The following is a 22,710-nucleotide window of genomic DNA, read 5'->3' on the forward strand; positions in this document are numbered from 1 at the left end:
GGTGCGCGTCTCCTGAAAGATACTTACTGTATTATCGCATCCAGGAGTTCAGGACGTTACGTACCCCACGTTGAGATACAGTGCTGTGAGTGGTGATAGAGATCTGATTACAAGAAAGCACATGAGTCGATCTGCCGATAGAAAAAGTGAGAGTGATTGTCTGTCCGTTTCTCTGATGTATTCAACCGATTGCCCATACGTCGTGTGAAAGATCATGGCTAGAATTCGGTGAGTGCGGGTTCTGGAAAGTCGAGTGAAAATTAAAAATAGTTCTACCGCGTGTCGTGTCGGGGGCAGATGCATGACGGATCATGGTCGCTGCGTCCGGCCCTTCAGGGATCCTAGCGGGACGCCCTTCTGGTTCTCAGACCCAGATTTTACAAAATGGCACGAGTACGTCGAGTTGCAATGGCAAGGCTGCCATGGAAAATACAAAACAGAGGCACGAGAGTGATTTGTACGTGAGGCCAAGTTGGACGGATGCTGCCATCGCTTTGGACCAGCTTGAAAAGGTATAGAGAGCCAAATTAAAACTATAGTTGCTATCCTTGTCACCATTGACATAAGTACCGGGACATTCACCTTCAATTTGCATTACCTGTACGCTCATTTGAATCGCCCGCTCTTTTTTCTTTCGTTCAGGTAAACGCAAAAATATCTTCTCTGCAGATTCTCAAGCATTGCCATCTCCACTGGTACGTCAATACTTCCTGATTCTCAAGAAAAGTCTTAAAATATTCATCCTCCTCGTACCTTGGATCTAGAAGAGTGGAATAGTCTTTCTTTTTCGCGAGACCCAAAAGAATGCTTCATCTTCTAGAAGGCATGCCTCTTTGGAAGGTGTTCCGTGCTCCATAGTTGCCTCTCCTACAACGACCCTGGTAGACTTTCACAGACGCGGGTGGTCCAAATCGTGTTTTCAAACGCAACCCAGTACATCAACAGTCGGACTATCGACCGGATCGAAACAAGAAACAACTTCCTGCTCGGTAGCCAGACTATTTTTCTTAAGACTAAAGTAACACTCGCCCAATGCGCAAGCATAGTACCTTCAAGGTCTTATAGTAAATGTGCGTAGCACGTGATGACGATTATTGTTGATATCACCTTTCGAAGACCCCAAGTCTTCAGCGACCTCCGCAAGAGGAGAGGAATGTTCTCGGAACGGGAAATAGGTGGCTCCGTTCCATATTACCGCGAGAAGAAAACCAGTTCCACCTTGAGCCATACAGTTTCCGTGGTCTCCAGCTGACTTTCGAAAACCATCCGAAACTAATTCTACACTGAATTCGGACTGGTTCCAGGTAATACTCAGTCAGAATAAATTTGCGCGGCAATTTTTTACCTGTACAATTCCTTCTAACATCCAATAATTTATTCTCAGGCTGTTTTGTTTGATGTTACGCCGATGATCCTCCTAGTCGTCCCAGGAACTTCCAACTTTTCTCCAACTGCTGTTTACACGATTGCGCAATTTAATAATGCCCGGTTGAACAAGAATGAATTCCTTCGACGGGAGGAGGGTCCATGCTCTACTTTTCTCGAAAGTGCCTCCATAGTAGCGCTTTCGTGCGAGATGAGTCAGTGACTCATGGCCAGTAGCCTCAGCCTTGTACTCTGCTGTACCATCATTCCACCTCAGCACTGAACGTTGGCAATGTGCATTCCCCGTAAAGAGATGGCTCTAGGATAGTCATACATAAAGATAGCAGAATATCGATTCCGAAGCATCGACTAGACAGTCATTGTAAATACTCGAGAAAGTATTACCAAAAATTATTATATATACAAGGGAGGTTCCGTAATGTATATAGAAGTCAGTACCACGCTTTGAGTCCTGTAGGCACTTGCATTCCTCGTCTCGTTGGAATGTGAAGTAAATTGATATCAACGTGGCTGAATAAGTCATCCGGGTGCGTGTGCTCCTAGGGTACGGTCTTATACTTGAATTTATGTGAGCCCATTCGGGAAATCGTGTTTCAGAGTAACGGAATACACGCAGCTGGTTCATTATATACGTATATATAGATTTACCTACATAACTGGAATATACCTATACGTATAACACACGGTACAAGTATCGCGAGGCGCCTTACTTCACAGAGAGCGAGAATGTCCCGAAGCCAGGATATTTTTCTCGATGAGGATGGCTATAATATTTCATAATCATGTCTTAATTTCTGGCAGCTGAACCCGCGTGCACAATGCTGGCATTCACGCACGTTGCGTTCCCGACGTGCGTGTAGACTGAGATTAAAGGGCGCCGACATCGTGTGAGGCTTCCATACTAACATTATAATACGGACGGTGCTCTTGGCCAAGGGCTGAGGGGGAAACTACGAAGGGGGGGCAGGGGTTACTCACAATGCCCGGAATTCATCGATCTACGAGCTGTCTTACCCGAGTAAAATCGTAGTGATCCTTCAATCTCGTTTTCTGTCTATTTGACTCTGGATAAAATCAGTGTAAGATCCACAAAATGCCTATTGACTTTTTTTCTCTTACCAAGGAAAGTCTGTAACAGAGTTACGTCGATGGGTGTCTTCGGTGCAAAAGGTAGCGCACGGGTATCGAGCGTGAAAAATTGGAAAGTATTTCGATATAATGGGAGTTCTAAGTAGCCGAGGAAATTTGCGGGAAACGTCGACTGGCCAAATCTATAAGTTAGCAGGGAGGTAGCCGAAAGGGGCCTCGGGGTTAGGAAATTGGGGCCCCTTTGATCTCTGCCAGGGATACACGCCCCCTGCCATTGCCTGAATGTCTTCAATCTTCATTCTTACCGGGCCCCATACCTGCCGGCGTATACCTAACTTAAGACCCTGCAGACCCACCAACCGCTGCGGGCCCCCGGGGCCCCAAGCTACGTCTCAATCTCCCTTTGACGTTGATAGCTTCATCCTTCAGTCGAAAATCGAGCGCCCGAATTTTCGTTTCATGATACCGAATTACCTAACCTCAATTATCCTGCATTAGCTCCTGCTATCCATTTAAGACTACGGTACTTGGTTGTTACACACAGAATCAATAATCTAATAGCGTTAGATGGATGTGCGGTTAAAATTTGAATGACGAAAAAAGAATTGTTATTAAAATTCTTCCTTTTGCGACTCCTCGCAAACTTAGCTCTATTCGCGGCGCAGTGCTATTGATAATTCAATGAACGTTCGATGACGAGGAGGTAGATAAGAGTAATTTAAATCTTCTTGTATAATAGTTTTGTGATGCGTGTAACGTCTAGACAACTCCGAGATAGGCATCGGGGAGCCACCCACTGAAATCCCACGTACAATTGTACTCTCTAGGCAGAGATACATTTCAATTCCATCTAGAAGGTGTTCGGTGAACTTTAGAATTCCTTACGTCACTTAACCTATAGACTGTACAGGTATATATAGTTACGTTTGTTCCTACGATATGCATACGAACTGACAGCTGAGTAGAGACTAGAAATGGGATATATGATCTTGCGATTTTTAATCGATAAAATCTCTCTCTCTCTCTCTCTCTCTCTCTCTCTCTCTCTGTTCAAGCGTATATTGTGACACAACGTCGTGGCTGGCGACAGTTTAAATCCAGGAAGAAGAAGACCCCGTTTCTCGTAAGTGCTCGCGGGCCTGTATGGGTTTTCTCGTTGGTGGGCAGTATCTACATATTACAACCTCGTGACTGGGACCACCACCGTTGACATAAGATCCTGTTATGCTGTCTGCTATCTACTCGCAGCCCGAGTCGCACCATAAAAAACATTAAAAATACAAATAACATAAATTCGTTAGCATCCTTCCACCCGATGGGGAAGGGGGGGAGGAGGAGGCACCGTTGGCCATTCTCCCGCACGAGCAAATCGAGCTCGAGAGAGCGAAATAACGAGGCGTGCCAAGGATGTAGAAGCTACCGCGTCGAGTCCCCAATCACGACCTTCCTCCTCCGTGAGGAAGAACCAGAGCATTTCTCAAAGAGAGAGAGAGAGAGTAAATGACATTTTCTGTTGTTTCTCGTGTTCCCTTATCTGGATCCTCCATTGACGATGTCATTTAGCGCAAAGGTGTTGGCGACGACCGACAAAAATAAAAGGAAGATCTGACATATATGGAGTATAGAGTTTCGACTTTGGGTTCCAGGCCGAGGAATGCGCTCTCATGGGACTTATATGGGACTCACCTGGAATCCAATCGTTTCCCTGGCTCGAAAAGGATCTTTCTGTCGCTCTGTCGGCGAACAAAAATTTTGCGCTCTTCCAGGTCATCCGAGTATATCCCTCCTTCGAAGCCATGTGGCTGACGTGAATTCGGTATATGTATAAGGTTACCCGAGCTACCTCCGGAACGGTACGCAAACATAATTGACTGGAAAACCATGCTATCCGATATTCAGCTACTGGCCCAAGATACGTGAACGTAATCCATATTTTCATCTATTCGGCAGAGTATAACTGTACTTTTTTGTTGTTGTTTGAGATAGTGGCTTCTCTCCCTGGGCGCTTGGTTCTCTCTCTCTCTCTCTCTCTCTCTCTCTCTCTCTCTCTCTCTCTCTCTCTCTCTCTCTCTTTCCTTCTTTCACTCTGTCCCTTTCTCTGATTCTCCTCTCCTGACCAGAAGAGATAGGTATTGTTGCGGGTGGTCCACCGAGCACATTGTCAGGGTGACCACCAGGTAGTGCGCAACGTTGCCGTTTGCAATGTTGCGGCCCTCGTTTATGCGCGATCGCCCGGTACTAACTTCGTTCTAAAAGTTTAGCCGTGGTCGCGGCTGCCATTTATCATCGTCAAGCCCACACGGCCAATTTAAAGTACCCGCTGCTGCCGTGCCGCGTTCACGTGTATAACGGGTGACCCTGGTGAAACCTGAGGATACCTCAGGCAAAGTATTATCACGTTATTGCTACGAGTCAGAAGAGAGAGATGGATGAAAGAAGGGTTACTTATACTCCGAAACCCTTCCATGTTCCAGGGCAAGGCGGAGGGTCAAAGATCAGCGGTATGGATCAGGGCGCGACTGCAGGATCAGTTGAGTCAGCTGGGATACTTTTTGCAAAGGCACGCAGGGAAGGTCTTGTTCGTCGCGATCTTGGCACTAGCCACTTTCTGCGTGGCGCTTAAGTCGGCCCAGGTCCACAGCAAGGTCGAGCAACTATGGGTCCAGGGTAAGTTCCATTGGAGTAGTACGGAATCGACGTCCCTCCAGTCTTGAAGTCGACTTCCGGTTCTCATAACTGTGTACCATCGAATCTGTCTTGTTGATTCTCTTCCTTACCGACTGCCTCATCCGATACCTCGGTGGGGGGGAACCCATTGAAATGAGTCTGAGCCAGGTATACACGCAAGGTACTTCGCTATACTGGTTTCCGGCCAGCTTCGATCTTCCCTGCACGAGCTCTCCAGCGACTGTCCCTAATGGCGCCTGTCACTCAACGGAACAGAACGAACTAGACTTCTGTGTGTCTTGTGATGTATTCCTGTACCTTGTGGAGAACGGAGAAAGAAAGAAAGAAAGAAAAAAAGAAAATGTCAAAAAGAATATCGCGAGCAGAATCCCCGCCCCCAGTACATTAGTTGCTCGCTGGGTGGCCTCTATATTTATCCGTAGGCTCGAATGTTAATTCAAACGCTCCTGCAACCTACACCGTACGCATGGCGCACTTAGGTAAAGTCCGTCCAGGAAATGGAGCCACCGGTACTCTGGTGAAATAGCGCCGACTCCAAGGCACGAGCACCGTCTGGAAAGAGATACGATCCCAGTGAGTTACCTTAAATCTTCGAGTCATCAACGCGAACAACTGTAATTCGTTTAATTTACGTATTACCCGTGGCAACGTCTACTTACCATCTGACAAACTTTTTCCTTTCCTTTATCCAAGTCAGCGCCGTCCCACGACCACAGTCGGTCAGCCGCGCCAGACGATATCGATCAGGATCCGAGATGGACGTGTCGAGATCAGTACCGGATATCCGTGAGGTGACTGCGCGCGAGATGCGGGCGCACTGTGCCTCGATAACGCACGATGCAGAACCCGGTCAGACTGTTCGGTAAATGGTTAACCGGGGAGGACAGAGCAACCTCATCCTGCAGCACCTGACCGGTAGAGACAAATTTAGTCTGTCGAATTTTACGCACCAAAGGGCTCGCTCGTGTAAATACAATCTCAATAGAAACAATACACAGGGTATACAGCTGGTGGGCAAGCGCATTAAATAGTCGACGCATGCGCAGAAGATGTTTATTCGAGCACGTTCAAATACTTTTCTCCCTTTTAGAAGTATTCACTTTTCTTATTAGCCAAGATACGAGCGGCTCGCGAAACACTGAGATGCGAATGACGCGCAGTGATATCTTTCTCTTCCTGGACGTCCGCGTACACGGCCTAAGAGAAGCATGGGCTTCGGGTACGTCTTGAGCGAGCAAGGGTATCCTCACGCTTCGTCTTGGTGAAGATGCCTGGGTACAGGGTGTTTCATAAATTCTCAGAGATTCCTAAAATACCTCGGAGACCTCGTCCCTTCTCTGCGTTAGATACGAATACTCAAGATATTCCCATCCGTGGTAATACGTTACACAGGACTAAGGATTACTTTGTGGAAATCAATCGATTAGATGACCGATGGGTTTCACGGTAGCTGATCGATCAGTTTGTCATGTCGCTTTACACGTAATACGATACACCCCTAAATTGAGTACTTATATCGTAAGCCGTTACAGGGCTTCGCAAAGTATCCACTGGTTGGCGCAATGCCTGGTCCCGATGGTCCTGCGCTTCTGTAACGGCCTGTAGAGAGACAAGGAGGGCTCCTCGGCGTTAGTGTGACCGGGCAGACAGAGGACGAAGGCACGACGGTACACGAGGGCCGACCGACTGCTTACATCTTCATTAGGCCCCCATGCCTTCGAGTGAGAGAGGAGCAGAAGAAGCAGAGATGCCGGCCCGGCGAGAAAGGGTCGCGAGGGAAGGGAGTGTCGGAGTAGGAGAGAGGTACCCAGAAGAGGAACGGAGCAAGGGAGCAAAGGAGCAAGACGCGGAGTCCTCGTAAGACCTCAACGGGGATAAGAGAGTCAGAGGATCGTCCCAAGACCCACCGGGAATCTGTTGTTGTTGCACCGTCCGATGGACGGGCGCATAAACAGAGGATCTCATCTCCTGTTTACGCTACACTGTTATTCGCAGGAGTCCACGTACGCTCTCCGAGAGTTGGCTGTCGCTCTCTTCCGGTCATGAGGTCTCTCTCTTTCTCTCTGGATACACTACAGATATAGGTACACGAGGATCCAATTAGTTAGTCATTTGTATTCCACGAATGGTCTTTCGGGGAAATTCACGAGGCTCTGATCGGGATCACTTCCGGCAACAGTTCGGTTCACTGTATAGTGTGCCGGGCAGGGATCACGTCTGCCATCTAGAGGAGCGTGCTGTACTACCGCGATCGCGTTTTAGGGAATATGCAAATTGTTGGGTTTTATATTTTAGGTGAAAATGGAGAAATTGGCTTTTCAAGAAATCGATAGTAATCGATAGTAATCGATTTGACGATTAGGACGACCTTGAATGTCGAGCGCGGTTGTTGGTGTGCGGCGACTTTGAATCGTTTACACGGGAGTTGGGTCTTTCGCGGAGGTCGATGAGTACCACTGGGATTGGATGGGGCTCGGTTCCGGTGAATGGTCGCGGTGGGTGGCCCGCTCAGCTCTCTGTGTGCGCCAGCCAGCTAGCCAGCCAACACACCAGCCAGCGGTGGGCCTGCGTGTCTCAGTGCCTGAACCAAGAGTTGGTCCGAGTCTGAACTAAGCCTGCTTGGGGCCATCACTGGGCTTCGGTGGGCCTCGCTCACAACTTCGTCAAGGAGTCCGAGATATACCGTACCTACACCTTCAATCCTCCTGTCCCGTTCATACTATCCGTCTCGTGGGCATCAACCCCGAAAAGCTATTGTTCGTTTCAAAAAATTCGACGGGACTATGTTGCTGTTCAGCCTCTCCCCCCCCCTGTGCCCTTTCCTTCTTGGACACTTGTTCCGTAGAACCCGCTGAACTAATCTCACTTCGGAGGACAGCGCTACTTGCGCCTCCTGCTTCCTTATAGGAGCCGGCGGGTGCCATTTAATTAGCAATTTGTATGGATAGAGTCAGTCAAGTCTGAGAGGTAAAGATACCCGTCGGCTGCGACGTGACGCGATCAGTGATCCCCAACGTGTTTGTCGTCTCTTCTTTTGATTTTCATCCGGTCCAGATGTCATTGGCTCTGTGGCTGCTGCGAAGCCTGATCGCGGTTATGGAATATCAATTTTAATGGATCTTTATTAACGAGGGAGCTTACGACGTTTATGAGAAAATAATCTTCTTCCGCTTTACGTAAATCAGTGAGTCCTACGTGGAAGAGAATCGCAATCCTCCCAAACGCCATTAACGTTTCACCCTAGAGCTATCGCGCCTTTTTCCCAATTCCCTTTGGGGAAAAGGGAACCCGCAGGGCACCAAAAATACCCACGACATTAACACGAACCGCAGGGCTAATAGCATATGGGAATGCTGGAACACCCTTAACGAGGAGGAAGAAGTCGGGCAGACGCACGTGGTTTTTATTTTCACACGCCGTAAAGCTGTCCGCACGTGTTTTCTCAAGGAGTGCTTTCAGTTTCACCGTCTCGGAATTCAGGAAGTGGCTGCTCAGCCCCCTTGCCGATTAGCGACCATTCCGGTATCCTATAACTGACCTCCGTCAAGCGGAAGGCCGCTGTTACGTCCACGTAACCGCCGTTAAACTCGAAGACAACGGAGGATCTTCTGCGTCTTGGTACCATGAAAGCCCCCACAGTCACCAGGGCGGGTGCCCTTTCTCTAAATTGGTATAATCGTTGGAACTTTCCCCAAGTCCCGGAGGTACGTTTCCTCGAATTCTCAAGAAGCCTTGAAGAAAGAAAAGAAGGAAAAAGGAAAAAAAAATCTCTCAGGAGACTCGAGAAGCAACGTTCGAAAATCTACAAGGGAATGATTCGTGGTAATCGTCGGACATCGACCAGGTTGCACCTGCCTCTTGGCGCTAAGGCACGGTAAAGAAAAAAAGGATTTCTCAACACACTCGTCCCCCAGGTCTTGTTGATTCTGGAGATAAGTCTCGTGTATGCCCAAGGCCAATGTCAAATTACCGTCAAATATTTGTCTTGCAAACAGTCGAGTCTCTACTGTCTCTCGGGTCCCACAGAAGCCACCGATAGATTCAGCGGGGCCCAAGACCCTTGAAAATGATGACTTCAGAAGGGAAGTCAAAGCTGTTAGGTTTGATCCCATAATAAAAATGTTTCTCACAACGTGTCTACATTCGGTACTGTAACGTAGGGCGACAGACATCACCACTTAGTGGGGTAGATCGGAAAATTGAAGTTGATTAACGGGAACTCATAGCGTAGGGGAGGGTGCGGTGACCCAGCATGGACCGAGGACCAGTGACCGAGGAGGGGGAAGAGCGTTCCCTCCTTTTTCCCTCGAATGGAAAAAAAAAGAAAACGAAAAGAAAGAGAGGACGAAGGTGCGCTGCGCGATGCTAACATAATGAAACAATGGAGCCAATGTTGGACCGCCCGGTGCTGAATGGCGAGTGGCCAAGAGCTTCCGACAGAGAGGCCGCCATTCAGGAGGCCCGTGGAGTACCAGGGATGGACAGAGTCCTGCGAGGCAATTACGGTAGCCGGGAGGGGACAGAGCGGTAACATCTCCCTCGAGAGTGACTGGGACAGAGAAATAATTACAGAGACGCCCCGTCGATAAATCAAGAGATTCACTCCACTCTCCTCCCCTCGCCGCGTATCTCCTCTCTACCATACCGCAACGGCATCCCTTGGTCGCCCTTCGGGAACCATAATATTAATTTTTCCTTATTCATCCTGCACCTTTTACATCTACTTGACTTCCTCTCTCCTGTACCGACCCCGACGTACTTTTCACTGTTATCCTGCTTCTTGCCTCGTAGGGCAGAGTCAGTGTCTTTATTACGAGGAGCTCCGCTGCCCGCATTCTACAGAGTGATTCACCCGATGCCGGCGCTAGGCTCCATCGTACCCATAGTACACATTGCGCGCAGTCAGCCTCTACGCGCCTCCGATACCCTTTTGGAAGTCGATACGATGGAGGCTCGCAGAAGAATTCCATAGTAGATTCAATAGTGACGTAATATCTACAACAAGGGATAGCACAGATCAAGTAACGGCGCAAGGACGCGTCGAAGACGATCAACTAGGAATTTTCATACTCGCGTATTAGGACACCCGTTATGAAGTGACGCTCCTCCCGGAAATGTTGTCTCGGACAAAAAATTGTTTGTCCAGAGGAGACACGGGACGAGTCCCGGGAGCGACTTCATTACGCCCTACGGATAGTCCGTGAAAGTTCTTCTTCGTCCCTGGAGCCGGGATGGACCTACGGCTGACTCCTATATCCGTAGACAGCGGTCCCTATGACCGCCCATGGGCCCCCGTACTAATTCTCATCCAAGTATCCGTGGGAGTCATGAGTAAGATCCTATGGGGAAACACAGCCAAGTTGAGAACCACTGAATCGAAGCAACACGGGTGGTCCGGAGGGCCGTGGCGGAACGTGCAATACGCCGTCGGCATTTTTGACGATGAAATCCGGCAGGATGGGGGTACCGAAACGTACGGCCCATACGCCATTTCCATAAGCCAGCAGTCTCGACGACGTATCCACGTTGATTTCGTAAAGATAATAAATTTTACGAAAATTTTTCTATCGACGCAACCCTCCTACCTAGGTCACTTAAAAATCAAGTAAATGTCACGCGTGTCTCTTTTCTACCCGTAGAAGGTGGACGTCTGCAGAGGGAGATGAAGTACGCCTCGGAAGCACTGGGCGAGGCGACCGCCTCCACGCACCAGCTCGTCATCCAAACGCCAAGACACTCCGGAGCGAATATCCTTCATCCCGCCGCGCTAAAGGAACACTTAGCGATTCTTAAGGCGGCTACGCAAGTCACCGTTCACCTGTTTGAAATGTGAGTCTCCTCTTTATATATATAAACACACGTATATCCCGCACACAACACCCCAAGGCACTAAGAGCCACGCGAATGCAGTACCCACGAAGGAGCGAACAATGGCCCGGTCAGATCGTTAAATCTTTATCGACGATTAGTCACGGGTGCGGAAAACTCTCTCGACCAATTTTCATCGGCGACAGACGCGCCCAGCTCGTTTCATAGAAACTCATCGGAACCCCTAAAAATATTCGCTTTGACATACAACCGCCTATGCGATACCAATCACAGTGGCCTATATACTAATCCCCGTATACTTTTTCATATTGTAGCTCGTGGAAGCTGAAGGACATGTGTTACGCACCGAGTATACCGAACTTCGACATGCACTACATCGACCAGGTAATTCAGAAGTCCCGGCTGTGCCGTATCTCACGCAAGAATTATTGCGAACGCTTGTATCGCTCGAGAGGACGAAAGAAAGGAAAAGGACTCAAAGCTCCCCGTCGTTCGCGCGACAAATGTACCGCGTTCTTGCTGCTCGCTGTTCTCTGTACCCGTTGGGCCTGTACATGAAATACAGGGGTTGCTCGAGATAATAGGGGCTGCCGGCGGGGAAGGGGGGCTGCTTGGGAGAATTCCCACTTTATACGGGATGATGGATGGGCTGGCATGCAGAGACTCGCCGCAAGGTGGGCAGCCACCCATATCACGTGGGCGCCTCTCTATACCTTTGCCAGACGCGAATATCGTGCTCTCGTATGTGCGCATACGAAGCGTATAAATATAGACCGGCAGTAGGCATACGCGTGGACGCACGCATACCGCGTAACCACGTTACCAAAGTATCCACGTACGGGAGACGCACGAAGGAGGACTAAGCTAAATAAGCGGCCAGGCAATTAGCCTCGTGTAATGACGGGGTGCGGCCGCGACCGTACGCCGTGTCATGTGTGGTCCAGGCTCTACCTGTCATTATACGCAAATGTGACCGAGCGCAGTAAATACCTGACCAATGGCCTCGAGGGTAAACGCTCGACGTCGGTTCCCTTATGATATGCCATTTCCGCTTTTGACGTATATCCGGTTTGAAATATATATATATGGGGGGGGGGAGAGGGAGGGGGGCTGTCGAAATGGATTTTTGTACTGGGTTTAAAATTTGTAACTTTATTTAAGGATTTTCTTTCTTTTCTTTTCCGGGGAACTCGATTACATCGCATCCCTCTCCCGTATTGTTGGGACATCTTTAAAATTCTTCCTGGAAGCAGGAAACTTAATCTACGATAATCTTCCCTTGGGGGACGCGGGTCTGTATTACTAAACGATAAAACACCGTGGAAGCCGACCTTATTCTATTTCTGAGAACGCGACGGTGGTCCCTGTGGGTTCTTTTTACTTGGACATCCCTTGATTTTAAGTGATAGATTAGGCATTTCTTGGGTTTTACTTTTCGATATGATAACAGCCCTCGGGCTCGGAGATGGGACTGCTAATGGTACATTTATATTTACTTTTGTACTGATTTATGAGCGAGCGAGTTTGAGTGTGATATTTTGGTCGTGACGGGGAACTTGTTTAGAATCGAGATGAGGATAGATACAGATTTGTATATATATATATATATTTGTTTTTTGCAGATTTTTGAAAATATCATACCCTGCGCCATTATTACACCTTTGGACTGTTTTTGGGAAGGGAGTAAACTACTGGGACCTGTTTACCCAGTTCATGTACCGTAAGTATCCTTATAAAGGCGTATTGCTAATTTTCACTTATCCAAGTAAATATATTTATTCAATTGCTCATCTCTTTCAGGGATGGAGAGATAAGTAGGACCGTACAATGGACCAGTTTAAATCCAACGGAGATGCTGGAGAGGATTAAGACACTGCAAACTGGCTTTCCCTTCAAGACCTTGGAGGATTATATGAAGAGATCAGGGATAACAAATGGCTACCAAAGTAAACCGTGTCTCGATCCGAGCGATCCGGAGTGTCCGAAAACAGCGCCGAACAAGAATACACAACAGGTATGTACCTGGAAGACAGAAATTCAAAATAAGTCACAGCAAGGTATCGGCACCTGGTTAGCATCTTCTTCGTGGACTGATCATTACCAGTACTCCAGTATAAAATTCAAAAAGCAACCCAGGTCTGCGAATGAGCATGAAAACTTTTTAACTCGTCCTTCCCCCCTACAGTTGCTTCATTGAAAATGTTGCACCTCAAATATACAATGTATAAGACATCCATGATTGGTGACCAATTCCTACAGGTAAGATATCATTCAGGAATACCAAGCGGCCACTTGAAATTCTGCGTGTGACGTACACGCGCACGTAGCGCGGCACCGAAAGCTTCAAATAATTCAATGGTCGAACCCTCACTGGACGAAATGGCCAATCAAAGCCGTAAAGCGTTGACTTTAATTAACGGCATCCGCAAGTATTCACGGCAGTGATCAAACACGCTTAGCGAGTCATAGCTCAACATGTCAATTGTCAAATCAACATGTATCCCCACGTATGTACATTAACATATGCCGCACATATGATATACCCCCTTCATTCAAATACGCTTCTAAGATATACATTTATCGGCTTGCTCAACATTGACGCCTTCCAACAGGCTCTACATTATTTATGACAATCATTTATTCTGCACGGCCTTAAAAGCTGTCAGATTTTTGGATATTTTTTTTGGTCGCCGTCCTTCAACCGATCCCCGGCCTATGTTATATAAAGATAAGAGACATACACATAGATAGGAGACATACACATAAATAGGACTTAACTGGCTGACTTAAGAAACAAAGTAATTAAAAGCTGGCAGTTAACGTTCGGCGACCGAGACGCGTCTTCAATGAAATATTCCCGTACGCTAAATCAGTAATAAATATGCGAGCTGCGTGGGTCGTACGGGGCATTAAAATAATAAAATCGAAAGATGTGCGTCATTATTGCGCTACGCCGGTGGTCGCGAGGTACACCGCCGGCATATTACGCACTTATCGTTTCGCCACCATTAACATACGTATACATATACGTGTGTATACTCTTTCATACGATTACCGCTATTCCATCGCGGTCGGAAAGCAAGAAGAAGAGGAAGGAGGACGAAGAATAAGAAGAAGAAAGACGCCGGGATAGAAGTATACATAACCTGGCAATGCGGTATAATCGCAGACTGCAAAGAGATAGTATCGGTCAAATTGATTTCACGTTATTGAAAGACTCATCGAGATCATCAACGGATAATCTATCGTTCGTATGTACAGTGAGGTCTAAGGTATCCTCGGCTAATTAGAAAGATAAGAAAGAGAGAAGCTAGATGACGCGAGACTACGAAGCTAATTTTTCTGGATTGTCCAAGGAAAAATCGAATGAACCAACCAGGCTTCATTAGGGCTCCCATACACCTGCTGCCTATAGTATATAGTTCCTGTATTATGTGTACCTATATATATATATATACCTACTGACCCAGGCACTACCTATTCTGCGGCGATGAAGTTATCAGAGCGTTTGCTCGCTGAACAGCTGCCATCTTTTTGCTAGGAGCAATCTTCCTCTGGCAATCGAGAGGGCAACGTGGACATCCCAAGTCGACTACGGACTGAGCTTTTCTACTGTAATAGGCGAATCTCGAGATTCTTAATTGCACCGGACGATTAATTAAAAACTAGTTTGGCTAACTTGTTCATAAAACATGGACTCTCCTTATATGTTGGCTTGACAATCCTGCCTCAGGTTACCGGTTCGTTAGAGATTCTAGTGGCTCTTGGAGTATCTTCCCTTGCCGCAATTACTTAATGCGATTACTGGCTCAATGGATACGGCACCGTAAGCGAATAAACCAGCGGCAATTATAATTCCTGATTCTTTGGACACTCTTCTCTCTGTTGGATTTTTTTCTCATTTTTTTCTTCGTCTTCCTGAATCTCTCGTATGGATCCTGTCGATATTCTCACTGTGTACGTACCATTAGCACGATTTATATTCCTGAGTAGCTGCTGCAAGAAGCACGAAGAATATGTCTGTAGATCGGTGACGTTTGCACAGCGACGAAATACGTGTCCTGCCGTGTGCCTATGTAAATGTCTGACGTAAGAATCGTGAATACGTGTTCGGTGGAAATAACATATGTTATCTTTATTTGGTATTCCGTACTGATATCCGGCGTCTGGTTTATTGGCCTATATCTTGAAGCGCTGCTAAGAGAAGGGCATTTGCCGTACGATTCGTGTCACTTGTATTCTTGTCGGTGTTGTTATGCAGATCTATGGAATCATCGTGATTAGAATTTACACTAGGTTCAATTGACAGTCTTAACGAAGTCCAAACTGGCCTTACCTTGGGACGTACGAATGGAATAAGTAAGTTCAATCTCGAGCAATGCTTCGATCGATCCATGACGAATCGGGAGTAATGGAGGCAGTGCGCGTAGAGCACTTGGTGAATTGCGATAGCTCACTGCAATTTCATAGGGATTTTTGCACTTGGAAATTCCCCATTCTATCTTGCAAACGTCACTCGTGCGGATTATGCGGATGAGCCGAGGTACCAAGAGCGTATTGGTACCCGTGTACCGCGTCCTCGGGGTCCAGGATGAAAAGTTGACCTTGGTCCTTCTACGTCAGACCTTGATGCATAAGGCGTACGAAAATCGCCGTGGGTGGGCCTGGGGGCTGCCTCCAGTCTGGTTCCTCGTGCGGGTGACACCCTGCGATGCCTGCGGCCTCTTCCATTGTAACGGGAGAAGGGAAAATGGGCTCTGTGACCCATGCCCCAGGAACTCTGGTCCACGGTGCCTCGCAGAGAATTCCGAGTCTCGAATCATACGAATTGTACGGCATGGTCGTGTATCCGAGTTTACACGAGCTAAATGGTAAAACGTATATTGCGATATACCGGATTGCAGAAAAATGTAATTCCGGGAGAAATCGTAGATCACGGGATTATTGCTATACGGCTTTTTAACCGAGGGGAGTCTGTCCTTTGAGAAGAAATAAAAAATAAATATCAAATTTGATATATCGTCGGATAGTATTTCTATACACGCACTCGGCACGTAGATCGTTAAGTTTTCTTAGAGGATTTACTGGGACTTAGAAAAGTACCAGTTTAACCGTGGCTCGTGTGTTACCGGTGTATCCGTTTGGAACAGCCCCTCAACTATCGGACAATTTTTTATCCCCTCAAACAACGGCCCTGGCCGATACGGCTAAAAGGGTACAAAGCGATGCACGGCCCTAAGGAAATTATAAAAACGTGATCGTAGGTGAGATGCTAGGTCGTAGAGGGGATCCAACGCGAGGACCTCACAAGGCGGTTTTATGGGGCCCTATAAAAGGAGCCCTTCCAGGACTACAGATGACCGACGTCTTGTTGGACTCCCCCTTGCCCAATGTCCCCCTATATCATAGTCAGAAGACACGGACAAGATAGAGAGACCACTGGCGTATGCATTCTCAAAATGAGAATTGTCTACTATACCGAACGTGGCTAAACGAAATTGCATACGAGTCAGACCACTCTGTCAGATACAACCTGAATAAACATATAGCGCGTGCATAGCGCGATCGTTCTTGAAGTCTCTTTGCACTCAGTAATCACAGCGTTCTCTATACGTTTTCGTAGGAGCCGGATATAGGAGCAGAGCTGACAGGAGGCTGTTATGGTTTCGCAGCCAAGTACATGCACTGGCCAGAAGAGCTCGTGGTCGGCGGAGCCAAGCATAACAAAACCGGCCACCTGACAAGAGCAGCGGCATTGCAGACCGTCGTGCAGCTGATGGGAGAACGAGAGCTCTATGATCTTTGGGCGAACACCTACAAGGTCCATCATATCGATTGGTCCCAGGAGAAGGCGTCGATTGTCCTGGAGACCTGGCAGCGGGCTTTCAGTAACCAAGTCAGAAAACAGCTAAGCGCCAATGGGAACGATTCTGCCCCGTACAACTTGTACGCCTTTAGTACGACCACCATGAACGATATTCTTGGAAAGTACAGCGAGGTCTCGGTTATTAAGATTGCCATTGGATGCGTTCTTATGGTAAGTACCGGTGGCTTTATAGCTGTACTCTTTATGCCGAAATGACTGGAGGATAACCGGAATTAAATTTTTACAGCTCTTGTATGCTGGAGTGGCACTGCTTCGATGGAAGGATCCGGTACGATCGCAATCTGGCGTGGGAATAGCTGGTGTTATGTTGGTCTGCGCCACCGTAGCTGCTGGTCTTGGATTCTGCGCTCTTTTAGGGATACCCTTCAACGCTGCTACCACTCAAATCGTACCATTCCTCGCGCTGGGGCTTGGAGTCCATGATATGTTCCTTCTGACGCATACTTATGCAGAGCTATCTGTAAACGAAGTGCCAAGTGGTGAACAGACTGGTGTTGTCCTTAAGCGAACAGGCTTGTCGGTTTTACTTACTGGACTGAGCAACGTGTCTGCCTTCTTTGCCGCGGCCATTATTCCAATTCCGGCCCTGAGAGTCTTCTCACTTCAGGCGGGAATACTCATCCTATTTAATTTGGCAGCCATGCTGCTCGTCTTTCCTGCCATGGTCAGCTTGGATCTGAGAAGACGGAGGTCAGGTCGCTCGGATATACTCTGCTGTTGTCTACCAGCTCTGACCGATGGGCAGAATAATTCTAGAAACAAAAGCAATGGTACTGCCAAGCAAACTGTCACGAGAGCTATACCACCTGAGAGGATAGAGACCTGCACGCAAATTCTCACACCGCGGAATCATCAGAACGAATCCTGGGTCGGTGGGGACATTGTGGATACGGATGTAGAGAAACAGTCGACGGAAGAGGATACATTGACAGGATGTTCTCAAGATGAGTGCCTTAGTTTTTCTCTGACGCAGCTAGCAGCTAAGCACTACGCTCCTTTCATTACGAGACCGGCCACTAAGGTCTTTGGTATGATGCTGCTGGCGGCTGTTCTAGCCGGAAGTGTCTGGCAGGCCATAAGAGTAAATGATGGATTGGAATTAACGGATTTGGTTCCACAAAATTCGGATGAGCACGCATTCCTTGCCGCTCAAGCGAAGCATTTTGGATTTTACAATATGTACGCTGTCACTGGCAGAGATTTTGAGTATCCAAATAATCAAAAATTGCTGAACGATTATCACGATGCTTTCATGAGAGTGAAGAACGTGATAAAGAACGACGATGGTGGTTTACCGGAATTTTGGTTGAGTCTCTTCCGGGATTGGCTGAAGGGACTGCAAACTGCATTCGACAGAGATTATAAGAACGGCTGTATCACGCAGGAGAGGTGGTACAAGAATGCCAGCGATGATGCCATTCTTGCCTACAAGCTCTTAGTACAGACCGGTCACGTGGACAATCCTATAGACAAGACTCTGATCACGCAAGTGAGGCTGGTCGACTCCGAGGGAATAATCAATCCCAGAGCATTTTACAATTACTTGAGCGCCTGGGCGTCCAACGATGCCTTAGCTTATGGCGCCTCCCAAGCTAATTTGCGACCAGAACCAAGGCAGTGGTTCTATACGAATGATCACGAACTCAAAATCCCAAAGAGTATGCCATTAACGTACGCCCAGATGCCATTCTATTTGCACAAGCTAACCGACACAAACGAGATCACAGAACTGATCGGCAGCGTTCGCACGGTCTGCAGACGCTTTGAGGAACGTGGCTTGCCTAATTTCCCATCGGGGATACCATTCCTATTTTGGGAGCAGTACATGGACTTGAGGAGTTACTTGGGAGTCGCGCTGCTTGCAGCACTCGGTGCCAGCATCGTCGTCGTTGGAATTTTACTCTTGAATTTATGGGCCGCTTTGTTGGTCGGTACATCATTGGCTGGAGTTGTCTTACAACTCCTTGGAATTATGGGACTTACAGGGATACGATTAAGTGCTGTGCCAGCTGTTCTACTCGTTGTCAGCGTTGGAATTGCGGTTCACTTCACTGTTCACATTTGTTTGGTTAGTATCAACAGATTCTGAATCAATATCATTCAATGTGCTGATTTGGAATTATTTTGTAAAATACATTTTCTCACTTACAGAGTTTTGTAACGAGCATCGGAAGCAGAGACCGAAGAATACGTTTGGCCTTGGAACATATGTACGCTCCAGTGATACACGGTGCCCTCACAACATTTTTGGCAGTGGTCATGCTGGCCTTTTCCGAATTTGAATTCATCGTTCGTTACTTCTTCCTCGTATTACTCTGTTTAATTGGTATTGGACTCGTGAACGGCCTCTTCTTCTTTCCAATTTTACTCTCTTTGATCGGCCCTTCGGCCGAAGTGATACCTAACGATCATCCAGATCGAATATCAACACCGACTCCTCCCGCCTCACCAATCGTAAGAAGATCAAAGCCACCAGCACCGCCGCGACGCTCTCACAAGATCGACAATGCCAGACTACACGCAGAACCATCATTAACAACAATAACAGAAGAACCAAACTCGTGGCACAGCACGCAAGAATCCTGTATTATCGTTCAACCTGAACTCAAGGTGGAAACTACGTCAACCTGTGGCAATCAGGTGCGTGCAACTTCAGAATGCCCTTACAATATTATTTTGTGTATTGACTTTATACTGAAGGCTGGTATACATACGTTCCAAGCTTATTTCTTTTATTATGGAGAGAGTATATTTTGAGAGCATCATTGATTTTCAGTTTTCTGATTGTTCACAGTCACTATAGATATATTAGCCCGACTATCTCTTCATTCCCAACATGTGTAAAAAGGAAATAAGAACATACAATGTTTTCTAATACTATTTCGTACACACGATCCTTCCGTTAACAGTGGTAGTAGAGCCCTGCGAATTTTATTCGCTAAATAATCCCAAGGATATGTATATTATTCCAAAGCATGCCTAACGAGTGTGTCCTCTTGTTTTGACTAACAGAACTGTAGCGGATCAGACACCAGCGGGTCTAGTCGAACATCACCAGTACCATCGACATCTCATATTACGACTAAAGTCACTGCCACAGCTAACATAAAGGTCGAAGTTCACACACCGTTAACAAGTAAGTATTCAGGACATGGTAAAGTTCAATCGAACCACTGTAAATAATAAAGTTTACCTGGTTCACCTGGATTGCAGTCTTTTCGGATATAAGAATGAAAAAGAACTATTATCATGAGAGCAAAAGATTAATTAAAAATTTCAAATTATTGTAGGTGGAGTGGATCGTGGGGAGAAATGCCGGCACGCGGGTTCCAGTAGCCGAAGGAGCTCGCGCTGCAGTACGAACGTTAATACGGGGGAGTCTTCCGGTTCCAGTTCTGAACCGGATTCTGACACGAACTCAAATAAACACTAATGACAAGTACCGGGATGACCGGCAGCTGCTGCTCAAGTACCACGCAAAGCGGGAACCTCCAGAAGGCTGACTAGGCTAGTTTCATATCTTCATTAAGTAACTCAACGTCTTTCGCTTGTTTTACTTGAATTATAAAACGAAAGTATTATAACACAGATAAATGTTAACGGAAACAAGACACTGTCGGAACAAGTCGGAAAACAAGACAGCTTCAGAACCGATTATAGTTACGCAATGCGAGATATCTTGTTTTAAATTATCGTCGAAAATGGGTATACGCGTGTGTCGTATTTTCAGTGCATTGCAATGCAGATTAGTAATAGATTAATGATAATTAAATATCTATTTTAACCTCGCGAATGCACTTTTATAACTCTAACCGATTGAGTATAATATTCGTACTATCTGAGTTGCACGATTGCACTGAATACGCGACAAGACACATATAGTGGTAATGAGTAAACTAATCTAATTAAGCATGCTTAAGAGAACTTCAAAGAGAAAGCCATCTATTGTTTTATGTAACATCTGCTGTTTGTAAAAGCTTTGAACGATTTTTGTCAGGTGCAAAGGTCTAATTTACTCTGAATATATTTTCCTTAGATAGACAATTAAAACTACCTGCATAATTGTGCTGCTGTACAGAGGTAATTGATAATATTGATTGATATTATGTGATCACATTGTCTTTGAAGGTCTTTTAAGATTTGTATATAGACTCGATAACTTTGGAGAGGTGCAAAACTAGTTCAATTCGTTACCAATGGCAGTATCGGCTTTGTACCTAATCGAAGACTTTTGAATGAAGTTTAACAGATATAGGAAATATACGGGAAATTCATGTTTTCCGGATTGAAAATTTGAATGTTCTAGACGATCGAAGGACGTGCGAGTAGTCTATTGACTGAAAAAGAAAGAGGTACTGAGACTCATAATCTATAAAATATTTAAAGAAAAGTTTAAATATCATGGATTGTTAATTAATTTTTTAAAGTCTGCTATCTCAAGGTAATAAAAGAATATAGTGTAATGAAAAACATTGATTAAATGCTAAAAATCCATATTTATCATAAATGATCCACTTAGCAGCAGAGTCTTGAGTTACAAATATGCATTAAAATTGAGAGGCTGACAAGATTGTTGTTACTTAATACCATTTCTTTGTATACGTTCTCGGATCATTTAAAAAATATTTTTAATATTAATTGCAATTACTTTACAACTCTATCTGATTTCTCGAGCAGAAGAAAAGAAAACATAACCATCGTGTTCAATCTTGACAAGGATTCTTAAAATTCAAGCTCTCCTATTTATTTCTATAGATAATGATGACGATGACGATGATGACATTCATAAGCAGTGTGCATGTGGTTCGAGTGAAATGAATCTGAATTCTATTTATTATTTATTTTACTAGCCTCATTTCGATATCCAAAATATTTAAAAATAAATACTTTGTACAATGTCTGTTTGAAATGCGGTGACTTGTAAAAATACTCAAATATTTATGTCACTATATATTATTTTTATATAAAGTTGCTACTTAATTTAATGAGATAATTATCTTTAACTGAAGCATACCTCTAATCGTGTATAAAGCTGTAATATATTTTATAAGTTAATAATCCTAGGACTCGACTCCCAACTTAACTTTTCGATACCAAGTTCATCGAATTATGTACAATATAAGAAAAGTATTTTTTATGTAAAGTCATTTTGTATACAATCCTACGAATAAGTAAGATATTTCAAGGAAAAGCTGACGTGCGGTGACTTTAAAATTCTCGAGAATTGTTTAAATGAGCAGATTTAGAGCTGAGATGGAAATAGTCAATATACCTCCACTAAGCGCGTTTGAGCTGCACCATGACTTAATACATTAATTATTACATTATGAAAGCTAATTATTTTATGTATTAAATATATGGACAATTACTTGTATAATGTATATCGCCTTTTTTGTACATAAATATAATAATATTGTATTAAAATAAAACTCAGTTTGTTCTTCCTCTTCCTGTCTCCATTCAGAAAAACAATTACATCAGGACATGTCAAAGTTTAAATAATTCCTACTGAAACATAAACAGACAGAATTTAGATTTTAAATTTCGGTACTATCAGAGTTGGTCGAGATTAGTAGAGATACCCAAGTACCTAAATCTTTAAAAGTATATACATATACATAGCAAAGAAACATGAGCGTCAAAATAAAGTTTGTTTGAGATATATTCAACATTATGATTTTTAATAATTTTAAAAGGAATTAGTCTAATTACCTACGAGTGAGTATTTTTGTTAAGAATCTTCCAGAATCTTCCAATAGAGTTATCTGTTTTACTAACATTTAAAAAAAGTAAACTAAACTCACCAATCAATTTTAACGTAAAGAAATATC

The 22,710-nt window shown here is 45.5% G+C and overlaps 1 protein-coding gene and 1 long non-coding RNA gene across 5 annotated transcripts; one reads left to right on the forward strand and one right to left on the reverse strand.

Annotated features, from left to right (window-relative positions):
• The first annotated feature begins 287 nt into the window (after positions 1–287).
• Positions 288–22,543, forward strand: LOC107263943 (protein patched). 4 transcript variants are annotated; one of them, XM_025079844.1, is made up of 12 exons: positions 375–512; positions 670–1,304; positions 4,950–5,142; positions 10,803–10,992; positions 11,307–11,376; positions 12,615–12,712; positions 12,793–13,006; positions 16,616–17,029; positions 17,106–18,947; positions 19,031–19,519; positions 19,892–20,015; positions 20,167–22,543. In XM_025079844.1, exons 4-12 carry the CDS (start codon positions 10,826–10,828, stop codon positions 20,310–20,312), a joined length of 3,564 nt encoding a protein of 1,187 aa, XP_024935612.1. In that variant the 5' UTR covers positions 375–512; positions 670–1,304; positions 4,950–5,142; positions 10,803–10,825; the 3' UTR covers positions 20,313–22,543. The 4 variants fall into 4 exon arrangements, with proteins under 4 accessions (XP_015587151.1, XP_015587157.1, XP_024935612.1 ...); XM_015731665.2 differs by lacking the exon at positions 670–1,304 and having other exon boundaries at positions 288–512; XM_015731671.2 differs by lacking the exon at positions 670–1,304 and having other exon boundaries at positions 288–512; positions 20,170–22,543.
• On the reverse strand, positions 13,747–15,513 carry LOC112493659. The gene is made up of 3 exons (XR_003058219.1): positions 15,329–15,513; positions 15,146–15,255; positions 13,747–15,064 (listed from the first exon to the last, which is right to left on the reverse strand). It is a non-coding gene; the product is annotated as an uncharacterized LOC112493659 (long non-coding RNA).
• Positions 22,544–22,710: the final 167 nt, after the last annotated feature.

The sequence above is a fragment of the Cephus cinctus genome, unplaced genomic scaffold, assembly GCF_000341935.2.
Source record: "Cephus cinctus unplaced genomic scaffold, Ccin1 Ccin1_scaffold0013, whole genome shotgun sequence".
Taxonomy (NCBI): Eukaryota; Metazoa; Arthropoda; class Insecta; order Hymenoptera; family Cephidae; genus Cephus; species Cephus cinctus.

What these genes read in the sequence shown, in the direction of transcription:
- LOC107263943 (XM_015731665.2), top strand. Translation starts at nt 312, where the DNA reads ATGGTCGCTGCGTCCGGCCCTTCAGGGATCCTAGCGGGACGCCCTTCT. An exon ending in ACCGTTCACCTGTTTGAAAT is followed by an intron (nt 10,993 to 11,306) that starts GTGAGTCTCCTC and finishes TTCATATTGTAG; the next exon opens with CTCGTGGAAGCTGAAGGACA. An exon ending in TCACTGTTCACATTTGTTTG is followed by an intron (nt 18,948 to 19,030) that starts GTTAGTATCAAC and finishes TCTCACTTACAG; the next exon opens with AGTTTTGTAACGAGCATCGG.